This window comes from Ptychodera flava, chromosome 8, assembly GCF_041260155.1.
Source record: "Ptychodera flava strain L36383 chromosome 8, AS_Pfla_20210202, whole genome shotgun sequence".
Classification (NCBI taxonomy): domain Eukaryota; kingdom Metazoa; phylum Hemichordata; class Enteropneusta; family Ptychoderidae; genus Ptychodera; species Ptychodera flava.
The window spans coordinates 35,784,122-35,798,010 of NC_091935.1; the positions used below are offsets into that span (position 1 = coordinate 35,784,122).

The following is a 13,889-nucleotide window of genomic DNA, read 5'->3' on the forward strand; positions in this document are numbered from 1 at the left end:
AAATAAACTGAAAGAGGGCGCTCGATTCATTACTTGCTTAGGGACTGGTCAGTTTCTTCGGCGGGGGTGGGGGTGGGGTGGGGGTGGGGGTCACCCTGTTTTTGACTTTGGTGATGGGGGGGGGGGTCACCATGTTTTTGAAATGTCCAATAGGGGGGTCAGTGTGTTTTTGAATCTCGACACAGGCTCATCATTGCCGAAAATGCATTGTGTCCGCCTCAAATTTCATCATTCAGTTGCATTTTTCGGCACGCCCTTCGGGCGCATAACTTTAATAATCAGACATACATTTCAGCATCCCCGACTTTAACATATCAGGCATACATATATCAGAGATATCTGTATGTTCAATATTTTTCAGCATGCTCTTCGAGCACATTACTTTAATATATCAGACATTTTTCAGCATGCCCTTCCTGTGCATGACTTTAATATACAAGACATATATATCAGAGATATCAGGATGTTTCATATTTTTCTCCGCGCCCTGCGGGTGCCATACTTAAATAAATCAGAGATATATGCCAGAGATATCTTGATGTTTGCTGAGTGAAAGTGTACCGTTATGAAATCTGCATTTTATATGATAGGCAAGACAAATTCCTGATACTTTTCTGTTCTCTCTATGAGAATTCAGTATGAGAAAGCAACACGCACAAATATTTCACAATATATATTTGATACAGTGACTTATTTTAGAGATAGATAAATGACAAGATATCTTTTGTTCTCATTGATGCAACTGTTTTCCTTTGTGTCTCAGATTTTCTGTAGAATGATGCTTTTTTATGACCAAAATAACAGTTAAAAAGGCAGTGTTTGTCATTATTAGCTGTGCTTTTATGGTTTCAATGTTACAAGAAAAGGTCATCTTAGACACTGTACACATCAGATTTGGCTAAAATGCCTCTCTATGGCTCCTCAGATTTAATTGGATGGCTGGCAAGTCTTAGCACCCATCAAAATTTTTGATTTATTACTTTTTCCTCTTTGATATTAATGATTGACATCCATTTCTGTACAACAGTTCAGGAGGGTCAGCCACTTTTTTACGTCGGCAAAAAATAATTCACCGCCCCCCTCCCCCGGCATAAGAAACTGACCAGTCCCTTAGCCGTAGATAGTTGACTGTCTATCCTAGAACAGAACACCAGGAAAAAGTAAAAGAGTTCAAATAAATCACAAAAATCGAACGAAAGCCAACGAAGGAAAGCACTTGTACAAGCAAGAAATGGGATAAACAGCAAAATCAAATGGTATGGAACCAAAATATGCAAAAAACTCTGAGCAAAAAAATGAGATTTAAGAGGAATGCCACAGTACAATAAATTACCCACCATTCTATTTGATTTTTACTGCTGAAAGTTACTTTTCTTATAATGTTTTCAAATCTGCAAATAAGAAATAATGTGGAGCATCTAATTGTTCAATAATATGTAGTAAACGTTACGATATTTCAGTGACAATTTCAAAATAACCATTAAAAACCCATAAAAGTCACATTCTGCAGGTAGTACTGATACCATACTTTTGGACAGCAAGTTATAATGAGCTGAAGGGGTCATTTGCTGAGAAAACATGTTTCTTTTGTCATTTCCATTGGGAAAAATCTATATCCTTTTGTTTCACAAAACTGGTGCAACTAGTCTCCCTGGAAATTTTACAAAAAGTCTCACTCTTCTCTCAATCAAGCATAATTTTCCAAATCATTAAAATTTGGCATTGAGAAGAATGTTTTTAAAAGTACGTTTCAAGAATTTAAAAAAAACTAGTCTAGGTATCTACACAAATGGTAGACTTCCCTGAGGAATCTCCGATGGTAAAAATCATAATGAATCATGGGATATCTCCAGTACTACTATGGCATTAGCTATATAGAAATCTTATTTTTCCTGAAGACCATGGCAAACTTGGCCTACTAGTACTAGAGACCAGTTTATCATCAAAAGGGCTGTAGTAACTTTAATTCTGAGTGAATCAATCTTGACCATAGTCTTGGCCATGCATGTAGAGAACTTTGGCGTTATTCTTGTTTTTCACAGCAATAAGGACAAATTTGGTTTTGCTTATGCCTGTTTCAAGATTGTCATTCCTATTGCATGCAAAAACATGATTTTGTTTACCTAAAATGGTCTCTGTTGAACTGTATCATGTGACTTTCATGTACTTTTGCTTGTACTTCAATATACTGTCAATTGTTATTCTCTCTTGCACTTTGTTCGATTGTAAGATATCATATATATATATTAGACCATCTTCTCTATTCACCGTGACTTGACCTTGAAGTTGAAAGGCCAGTAGCTGTAACTTTTGATGATTTTTCACAATTTTTGTATTATACATGTATATCAATTGCAAATACATTAGAATTCTAGTCTGGAAAAGAATTCACTTGCTTACAATAACAATGCAGTCTACACATGTACAGACTAAGTTGACAAGCTGAATACTGTGTATTGCAACATGCTTTCAGCTGAGCAGAACAAGGAACTGTGAAAAACACTGAAAAAAATCATCAAAGGTTATAGCTACTCTATACAGCACTAACACAGAAGCAAGTCACTTTACTTCATTCAGAGTTTGGTGGAAATATATTTCCCTTAATTATTTTTTTTCTGGAACAAAATAAACTCATCTGCCTCTGTCATGGAGATTGATTGTGTTGGCAATGTGTTGCCATGGTACAACTGCCTACTTGATGAGCTGCTCTCTACAGATTCCGAACACATCATTACTTTGGACTCAAGCATGGTGATATGTAGGTCATTTCCCCCACACTCATCATGACCTGAGTTCAATTAGTCTAGAACATTCTCAAGGTCACTGCCCTTGATGACCTCACAACCTTGAATTCAATTAGTCATGTTTGGAATGTTCTGGAAAGTTGATTAGTTTGTGTAAGGGAGATAATTTTAGAACAGTAATTAGCATGTCAATAAAAGTTCTAGATTGTTCTTATATGCCTTTATAAAAGGGACGTGCACAGCTTCCAGTCAGACTTTTGGGATCGTGTCTCTTGTGTGTTACTAAACTCCAGCAGTAGTCATTCTCAAGACTTTTCAAGACCTTCACTGTCAACGCTGGATTTATACTGTGGTCTTTGTGCAGCTTCAAGCCTGCAAGCCAAAGGACTGTTCATTCATCCGACTGACTGTTACAACTCTGAGACTGGAGCTTTGCCGTCCCAGCTGAGATAAGTAGTCTGTACACTTTTAAAGCTTGTACTCTGTCCCTAACTTAGCAATTAGTTTTGTTTTCGTAATAAATTTTGTTAAACGGAAACTGCTGAGTTCACCCTTTTGTTCGTTTTCTCTGCACGTAACAAATTGGGGGCTTGTCCGGGATACGAATATTTTGAGCCGTTTGACAACATTTTGACAGCCTTTTCAAAACTACTGTATACTGTGAACTCAGCGAAATTCAATCATGGCGGAATTCAAGCCAGACGAATTTATGGATGACCTTGATCGGGACACATTTAATTCCCTCAGAAAAGACAACCTCATAGCACTGGCAAATTTCCTTAAAGTAGATGTCAAAAGATCTATGCGCAAGCGAGAAATACAGTTCAAGATTGCAAAACATTTAGTTAATTCTGGCCATTTTGAGGAGTCTGCCTTAAAAGATTATGAGCCTGAGTCTTCCTCTGAACTCAGAAAATTAGAATTAGAATTGCGGACAAATTTGGAGATTAAGAAACTAGAATTACAAATGGAAGAAAGACAGAAAGAAAAAGAATTACAAATGGAAAAAGAGAGACAGGCATTAGAAAAAGAAAAAATACGAATGCAGTTAGAAATGGAAGAAAGACAGAAAGAAAAAGAAAGGCAGGAAAGATTAGAAATGGAAGAAAGACAGAGAGAAAAAGAATTGCGATTAGAAGAACAGCGATTACAGGTAGAAATAAAACGTTTAGAGCTTGGACAGTCAGGAAAATTCTTCCCTTCAGACAAGTTTGACATCACTAAGCATTTCAGGTTAGTTCCCCCTTTCCAAGAAAAGGATGTTGATAAATATTTCCTTCATTTTGAGAAAATTGCTCAGAGTCTGAACTGGCCTAAGGAGTCCTGGTCTATGCTTTTGCAGAGTGCTTTGGTGGGTAAAGCCAGAGAAATTTACATTCAGTTGTCAGTAGAGCAGGCTTCAAATTATGATTCTGTGAAGGAATTAATTCTCAAGGGCTATGAGTTGGTGCCTGAAGCTTACCGTCAGAAATTTAGGGATTGTGAGAAGGTGAAGGATCAAACTTATGTTGAATTTGCTCGAACAAAAGAACAACTGTTTGATCGTTGGTGTTCTTCTGAAAAGGTCAGTCAGAATTATGACAAATTACGACAACTTGTTTTGATTGAGGAATTTAAAAGGTGCATCCGGAGTGACATCAAGACGTTTATCAATGAACAAAAGGCAGATACATTAGAGGTTGCTGCACGTTTGGCCGATGATTATTCATTGACCCACAAATCTTCATTTCTCAGCAAACCATCCCAGTCCTTTTCATACAGAAACAATGCAGGTAAATTTAACTCCTCCTTTTCATCCAAGAATTTCTCAAAGGAGAGTAGGAAATCAAATGACAGCAGTTCACACAATTCAAGTAACACTTCACATCATCAGATCCCAAGTCTCAATCTCCTTCTGACAAACAGTTCGGTACACTTTCTTGTAAGTATTGTAAGAAAGACGGCCATTTAATGTCAGAGTGTTTCAAATTGAAAAGAAAACGTGAAGGTCAAAGTGGTCAAAGTGGATCTAAGCCCACCGGCTTTATTTCTTCATCAACTCAATTAGAGTCTAATAATGTGTGTAACACATTTTCTGAGGTTAAATCCCTCTCAACCCCAATTAATGAGGTCAAGGTCAATTCTTCTCAAGATAGCATTATGGGTATTTTCGAACCATTTATTCATGATGGTTTTATATCACTTTCTAGTGATTTCTCTTCCGCTACCCTGTCAAAATTTTAAGAGATACCGGGGCTTCCCAGTCTCTTTTGTTGGCAGATACCCTGCCGTTTTCTGAAAAGTCATTTTCAGGTTCTAAAGTTCTATTAAGGGGGTAGATTGCAATGACTTTATTCCTGTTCCTCTCCATAATGTCTATTTGTCTTCGGACTTTGTTTCTGGACCTGTGACTTTAGGTATTAGGCCTTTTTTGCCTTTTGAAGGGATTCACCTTCTTCTTGGAAACGACCTTGCTGGGGACAAGGTCATTACTAATCCACTTGTGACTGATAATCCTAGTTTAGATCAAAATCCAGAGCCAATAGAGGAAGACATTCCCGGCCTTTTCCCATCATGTGCCATTACTCGAGCCATGTCAAAGAAAACTTCCGAGAATCAAAATACTCTCAAAAATAATGTCACAGATGTTGACTTAAATGACACCTTTCTCAGTCAGGTGTTTGACACGGATCATTCCGTTATCCCTCGTGGATTTGAAACTTCCAGTAAAACTTCTGCTGACCAAAGTCAGACATTTTCTAGATCAAATCTCATTGCAGAACAACACAAAGACCCAGATATTTTGTGTTTGTTTGACAGGGTAGATGATGAAGGTAAAACTTCAGATAGCTCTGTTTCCTATTATACAAAATCTGGTATTCTCATGCGTAAATGGAGACCTCCAGATGTTTTGGTTGATGACGACTGGGCTATAAAACATCAAATTGTGGTTCCAAAGCCCTACCGTGCTGAAATATTGCGCCTGGCCCATGAAACGCCCTGGGCTGGTCATTTGGGAGTAAGGAAAACTTATCATAAAATTCTCAGTCACTTTTATTGGCCTAATCTCAGGCAGGATGTAGCACATTTCTGTAAAACTTGTCACACATGTCAAATGGTAGGAAAGCCAAATCAGACCATTCAAAGGCCCCTTTACAGCCAATTCCTGCATTTCAAGAACCATTTAGTAGGATTCTAATAGACTGTGTTGGGCCCCTACCAAAAACAAGATCAGGAAATGAGTACATGCTGACAATAATGTGTACATCAACTCGGTTCCCCGAAGCCATACCACTGAGAAATATAAAGACAAAGACTATAGTGAGAGCTTTAGTCAGATTTTTCACTTTATTTGGCCTCCCTAAATGTGTCCAGTCCGATCAAGGCTCCAACTTTATGTCTGGTATTTTTCAACAAGTAATGGATCAGCTAGGCATTAAACAGTATAGGTCATCCGCCTATCATCCAGAAAGTCAGGGTGCTCTTGAGCGATTTCATCAAACCTTGAAAAACATGATTAGGACCTACTGTTTTGACACAGAGAAGCAGTGGGATGAAGGAATTCATTTTTTGCTCTTTGCTGTTAGAGAGTCAATTCAGGAGTCTCTTGGTTTTAGCCCATTTGAGCTTGTATTTGGACATACAGTCCGTGGCCCACTTAAGCTCGTTAAAGAGAAATTCCTATCAGACGATGATGATTGTCTGAATATTTTGCAATATGTGTCAGATTTTCGTACAAAACTCTCTAAAGCATGTGAATTAGCCAGAGAAAATCTTGAGTCATCTCAGCAGTCAATGAAAACCAAATATGATAAAAACACCTCAAAACGGAAGTTTGAACCAGGTCAAAAAGTTCTTGTTCTACTTCCAATTCCTGGCAAACCACTCCATGCTCGTTACTTTGGCCATACCTAATTGATAAGAAATTGAGTGATTTAAATTACATCATAATAACACCTGACAGGCGAAAACAAAAACAGCTATGTCACATAAATATGCTTAAGCCATATTTGGATAGGGATAATCCTACTAAAACAAAGCCTGTCAGTACAGTCAGTTCTGGCCATTATGAAGATAGTGATACTGAAACTGACTTGAGTGAAAATACTCTAAACTCAAAGCTGGGCTCGGTCAAGCTTCAGAACTCAGAAATCCTGGAGAAGCTGGAGTCTACAAAGTTGGCACACCTCCAGCCAGAACAACAACAACAGGTGAAAGAACTGCTCCACGAATATAAACACCTGTTTCAAGATGTTCCAACGAGGACAAACGTCATCTATCACGACGTTGATGTTGGGGACAGTAAGCCTGTAAAACAACATCCATACAGACTGAATCCAACAAAAGCAAAATATCTCCAGGAAGAAGTCAAATACCTGCTGGACAATGACTTTATTGAACCCAGTAAAAGTAACTGGAGTTCGCCGTGTATACTTGTTCCCAAATCAGATCACAGTTATCGTATGTGCACGGACTTTAGGAAGGTCAACACTTTAACAAAGACAGACACTTTCCCAATCCCGAGGATTGATGACTGCATCGACCGAGTGGGAAAAGCCAAGTATGTGACGAAATTTGACCTACTGAAGGGATTTTGGCAAGTCCCTCTGACGGCTCGTGCTCGTGAAATATCCGCCTTTGTTACACCAGACGGATTGTTCCAGTACAAGGTGATGCCATTCGGAATGAAGAACTCTCCGGCAACGTTCCAACGGATGATCAACGACGTCATATCCGGGCTAGACGGGTGTGCAGCCTATGTTGACGACGTCGTCCTGTATAGTGACACCTGGGAGGAACACATCAAGCTCATGCGGAAGTTCTTTGAGAGACTGAGTAAAGCAATGTTGACTGTCAACCTTGCCAAATCTGAGTTTGGTTGGGCGAGGGTAACTTACCTCGGACATACTGTAGGACAGGGTGAGGTAAAACCTGTTGATGCAAAAATCAGTGCCATTTCAAGTTTTCCCATACCAAACTGCAAACGACAACTGATGCGCTTTCTCGGTATGGCTGGTTACTACAGAAAATTCTGTCCAAATTTCTCCACAATTACTGAGCCTTTGACTAACTTACTTAAAAAGAAAGTAAAGTTTGTTTGGTCAGAGCAATGCCAACAGGCATTTGATACACTTAAAGCCATACTTCAAAGTGCTCCAGTGTTGTCGGCACCAGATTTTACTTTGCCATTCAAATTAGCTGTAGATGCTAGTGATACGGCTGCTGGTGCTGTTTTATTGCAAGAGGATAGTCATGGTATAGATCATCCTGTTTGCTATTTTTCACGCAAATTTAACAAATCCCAGAGAAACTACTCTACAATTGAAAAAGAGTGTTTATCTTTGATATTAGCTTTACAGCATTTTGAAGTTTATGTTACTTCTTCAAATCAGCCAATAGTGGTTTATATTGATCACAACCCTCTTGTTTTTCTGCAGAAATTCAAAGGCAAAATCAGAGATTGCTAAGATGGAGTTTAATGTTACAGGAGTTTAATCTTGACATTAGACATATCAAAGGCAGAGACAATTTAATTGCAGACTGTCTCTCTCGTATTTAGAACTTATTGTTGTTCACACTTTTAAGATTACATTTGTAAAAGAAAGATTTTTCATTGAAAAATTTTCTTTTTTGAAGAGGGGGTGTGTTATGTAGGTCATTTCCCCCACACTCATCATGACCTGAGTTCAATTAGTCTAGAACATTCTCAAGGTCACTGCCCTTGATGACCTCACAACCTTGAATTCAATTAGTCATGTTTGGAATGTTCTGGAAAGTTGATTAGTTGTGTAAGGGAGATAATTTTAGAACAGTAATTAGCATGTCAATAAAAGTTCTAGATTGTTCTTATATGCCTTTATAAAAAGGGATGTGCTCAGCTTCCAGTCAGACTTTTGGGATCGTGTCTCTTGTGTGTTACTAAACTCCAGCAGTAGTCATTCTCAAGACTTTTCAAGACCTTCACTGTCAACGCTGGATTTATACTGTGGTCTTTGTGCAGCTTCAAGCCTGCAAGCCAAAGGACTGTTCATTCATCCGACTGACTGTTACAACTCTGAGACTGGAGCTTTGCCGTCCCAGCTGAGATAAGTAGTCTGTACACTTTTAAAGCTTGTACTCTGTCCCTAACTTAGCAATTAGTTTTGTTTTCGTAATAAATTTTGTTTAAACGGAAACTGCTGAGTTCACCCTTTTGTTCGTTTTCTCTGCACGTAACAATGGTGCATACATATACCTGACCACCTGACTGCTTCAAACAGAGCGGAGTAACTTCACATTTATTCAGCCAATACTGAGTCATTGAATTTCAAACTCATGTGCACGAGACATATTTCGTGGCAAAAATTAAATTTTTATTTTCAATCATTTACAGTTTTTTATACACTCCGACAAATTTACAGATCATTTCCAGAAGAACTTGCATGATTTGTAACCACTGTTAGGATTGGTGGACATTCTTATCATAACTTCATACAGCTGTGGGGGGATATTCCAGTAATTATTGAAACACCAGCATTTTACACATTGGATCTGGTAGGGTAGGATTGCAATCTGAAAGACTTTGTAGCTCAGAATCAAATGAATTAGACATCACAAATCACATACTCTTTAGAATTATAATTAGTGCAGGAGCCAGTTTGAAAAAAGTGTCTCAAAAAATCAATGCCTTGTGGGTACCAAATCATCATAAATACATGTCAAATGGGATGCTTTTATAAATATGTCTCCCTATTCTCTAAGGAAGTTTTAAATTCCTTTTTTTCGGACCATTCCAAAATATATGGTGGCAAGACATCAATATTTTCCACAATTGGTTCAAAGAAAGCTAATTGGTCCACATACAACATTTCTTGAAAATCATTCCAACCGATATTTAGATAAGTATTTCCTTTTTGTCGGCCATACCGACAAAGTTCTAACAGTACAAACCTGGTTAATATTTCAGAGAGATCTGGGGTTTTGTTCAGAAAACATGCGAGCACAAAAAAAAGTTGATGATGCGGTGAGTTTTAGCAAATTGTACATTTCTAATAAATACTGCTAGAATAAAAAAATTCATTTAAAGCCTTTTACTATCATCCTTGCTATCAAAGTGAGCACCTATGACATCAAGTCATACTATCATACATAAATGTAAAATTATCGAAGGAAAAGTATTAGAAAACTTAGTACACTATAGGCTGAAAAGTTTTGGCTATGGAGGCACATACCCTGGAGATTTACATAGGCAATAATTCTTACAGTCTAAATTTCATTCAAATCGAGAACCAAAAGAGAAATTCATTTCCTGTTTGCATTGCTTAAACTAAAAGTAGCACTAATTTGTAATTTTGGTGTTCCGTCAGTGTGTTTAAATAGCAAAATGCATGACAAATAGCTCTTCTAGTAAACCAATTTTTCTTTGTCTTTTTCTGATGCTGTTTCAGTTCATAAATGGAACACACGTCTTCTCAAATTGTAAATGACTCGCATATCTACATACAATGAACTGCATTTCAATAACAAATATAATCTCTGGTCTCAAAAAAATACAATCTTACATGCGAAGGTTGGATAAAATGCACAAATATTGAGTATGCAAGTTGGCAAAATTGAATATTGCTGGCACAAATTAACCACATAATCTTTCCTTTACTAAGTTTAACGTTCATGTAACTTAGCAAAACAGCTGCAATTAAAGAGTTCAAAGGTCATCTTTATGACATCACAGAAATTCTGATAAACTTCTCGCATTATAAGCCCATACGATATGAGTATGTCATTCTTTCAACTTTAACCTTGATGGATTGTTGCACCAATCACTTCAACAAAATAAATAAAAACAATAACAAAGTGAATAATCCCAGGAAGCCATTGACTATACACTGCACTATGCTTGTATTACTACTTCCTCTGCATTCAAATGCTAACAAGGTGAAGATGTGTTCAAGGGCAATGGCTGTATAGGTTTGTCAAGTCTTTGCACACTCATAGGAAATATTTTCCTTGAACAAAAGTGACGGGAAGCTTCCAATAAGAAACCAAGCCCATAATTATTCAAATCCATGATGATGCAAAATTAAAGCCTAGCGAAAATCCAACAAAACACAACACACAATGGCCCTAGATACATTTCATACACTGCTACAGGTCTGCAATTTAACATATTGAGTATATTTTGTGCCGTTTTGTTCTTTCAAGGTAAAAATGCCAAGAGATTAATACAAATAAATGTCTCAACATGTGAATATATCATGTACAAATTTTCCCTTGTACTTGGCATTCATTATCGCCAACCACATCCATTGCATGTACAGTAAATAAACACGCCGTGCCCTAGCTTTATAACAAGAATCAATGACACTTAGTTATCGCATGATGTGAAGCATGAATTTGAAATGTGGAAATATTTCAAACAAAAGTGATAAAGACTTGAAAATGCCTCATTCTGAATAATATAACGCCAAGGAATTCTTCTGGTGAATACAACAGATAGTAAAAGATAAGCACCTTGACTGGAAAGTGATAAAAAACATGCAAGGAAGAAAAAAGCAAGGCGTCAGTTGTAGAGTCCAAAAGTGTTCAGAAATACTGGCTTTGTTGACAAGTTAAGTTTGTTCACATGGTTGTCATATGTCAGTACAATTCACAGACAATATTCTAATCTTGTACAGCAAGTTTGCTCCCTTGTGAGGCAAATGTGTTTCCCACTATTGCTTGTGTATGCATTGACGGCAAGAATTTCAAAGGCAAGATTCGGTTGTAACATTTCATCAAATCTAACACACATACAAACAGGCGTATCTTCAAGTTGTCATCCATGGATGGCCTCTACAGAACAACGGCAGCATCACACAAATTGTCGGTACTTACTCACAGAGCAGGTTAGTCTCTGATACACCAGATTAGAATACAAGATAAGAATCGAAATCACTGTGTCACACTTCATTCATAAAAACTTTCATGTCAAAACGCCCCCTCTATCAAATATGAAGCACTGCATCACTCTGATGCTGGCATTTTGTTGAACTATACAATCTGCTACTATTGACAGATTCCTCCAACCATTTGACTATCACAACCTGATCTGCTGGGGGAGCATTGTATGGTGGGATCTGTATGTAAGGAAATGTGGGTAAAAGGTTTAAAGATCACCTCTAAAATTTGAAAACCATGTTATGTACTGAATGCAGCAGTTTACATGTGTCGTATAGAATAGCCTCTGCGTTGATCATATGATGAAAAGCTAAGTTTCTAAGCACTCATCAGAAGGACACGTCTCGGCAGATGTCCTCTATGAATTCAGTTTGCCTGGCAGCCACACAGATTATATAGTAGAGATGATGCAATGAGTTGTAGGCAGTGTTCCTAGACCATAGACGCCCACATGTGATAACACGCTGCATTGATGACACTCTGTACGTGGTCATATACCGCCATCATTAACTTGTCCGGTCTGTCTGGTTCTTTCATCGGTTCCCGGTAAACAGCACATATATCCTGATAAAAAAAAACAAGTGGCGATTACAATTACTATAGAAATAACGGACAACGCGCTGACCATTAACGTTTATTTATGGGCAAGGGCGAGAGGAAAGCCAAAATTAACGGGCGAGGCTTGCCGAACCCGTTAATTTTGGCTTTTCTCTTGCCCGTGCCCATAAATAAATGTTAATGGTCAGCGAGGAGTCTGTTATTTCCACTATATTATCAACAAACCCTAAAAGACAGTCAAAATTTATAAAAATTTTATGTGTGAATGACAACAGGGCCCCAGAACTTGTCAGTGAGTAGTGCGCGCACGGCAAACATTTTGCAAATCCAGAGATTTTTTGAAAAAGTGTCTAAACTTGGCCCACAAAGTGTTCCATTTTATTTAGTGATTGATTATGATCTTTGTACAAATACAAATTTTCGTTTTAGCTTTAAAGTTACTATGTTTACGATATTATTCATATTCACGGGCATGTAAACAAACTAATACTGTGTATCTGTTGGCAGTCACGTGCTTCAGCTCAACCAATTAATATGCGCTGGACAGGGCATGGTAACATAATGTTGGTTGGTGATTTTAAAAGAGAAAAGCCTTTTATCTCATTCATTTTAAAGCTATATTACCGTAGCTGGAGTGCCCTCATTCAACGTTATCAACAATTTGCTCCCTCCACTATGCAAAACAGTTACATCATCTTATGAGTTGACAATTATACATCGATGATGTCATCTCTTCACTCATTTATAGCAACACAAACCCTGTAAGCAAGGATCCAAGATCTGTGTTTTTGACCATAACTGTCCTGTATTCACTCTACTCAACTATTTTCATTCAAATAATCACAAACACACAAGAATTGACTTAAATCAAAGGTTTAAACCAAGTCTGAGCACTAAAGTAAAAGTTATCTATCCTGTGATAATGTTGATATACATTTGATGTCAAATTTGCACATAAAATAACAAAGTTTGGTTATCACTTTAGGGAAAGCCTGATTATTTGTAACTTATTCTGGGTGATGGAAAAGTAATGATTTTATGATTTTTGATTTTTTTTTATAACTGGTATATGGCATTTCACTACCCTTGAGACGGATAGCTTCATGCATGCAGGTCTGTGCATGACCATGGTCCCTTCAGGGACCGTGGCATGACTAAAAGAGGGCAAGTAGATAATGTTGGAGCTAATTGGCTGCCATGTGATCACATGATATGCTAATAAACACTTAATTTACATAAAGCACTTTAAAATACATACAGCTTTCTTGGACTGGTTGTCCACTGACAGCAAGATCATCATGTCAAGGAAGTGGGCATTGAGTATGGCTAGGTACTTCACAGGCGAGTCAGGTGTTGTGAAGAGTCGACTTGTTTCGGAGAACTTGGTCTGCAACACTTTCATCAGCTTCTCATACCAGCTGTCTGGCATGGTCAGTAACGGTGCCAGCTGGGAGTCAACACTTGTTAACGGTACACTGTGAGCACTCCTTAAGAGTTCGTTGAACTCAGCGAAGGACATTCTGGTCAACTGTGAAAAAAAATTGAGACCTGTCTAAATCGTTCTGTTGGCAGATGTGTTTGTACCTTGCCAGTGAATTATTCATTAATGATGCCTAGACATTGACGTGACCATGGACTACTTTTTGTGCCATTGCTTAAGTCAGAAAACTGAATGTATGTGTATTGAGTGTA

At 37.8% G+C, this 13,889-nt stretch overlaps 1 protein-coding gene across 16 annotated transcripts in view; it reads right to left on the minus strand.

Annotated features, from left to right (window-relative positions):
- Positions 1 to 9,054: 9,054 nt before the first annotated feature.
- The window catches only part of LOC139139192 (KICSTOR complex protein SZT2-like), an 88,515-nt gene continuing 83,680 nt past the window's right edge, over positions 9,055 to 13,889 (minus strand). For all 16 annotated transcript variants that reach the window (XM_070708001.1, XM_070708005.1, XM_070708015.1 and 13 more), the window contains 2 exons: positions 13,456 to 13,725; positions 9,055 to 12,203 (listed from right to left, as the gene is read on the minus strand). In XM_070708001.1, coding sequence (XP_070564102.1) covers positions 12,072 to 12,203; positions 13,456 to 13,725 — 402 coding nt within the window. In that variant the 3' untranslated portion in view covers positions 9,055 to 12,071. The remainder of the gene's footprint in view (positions 12,204 to 13,455; positions 13,726 to 13,889) is intronic.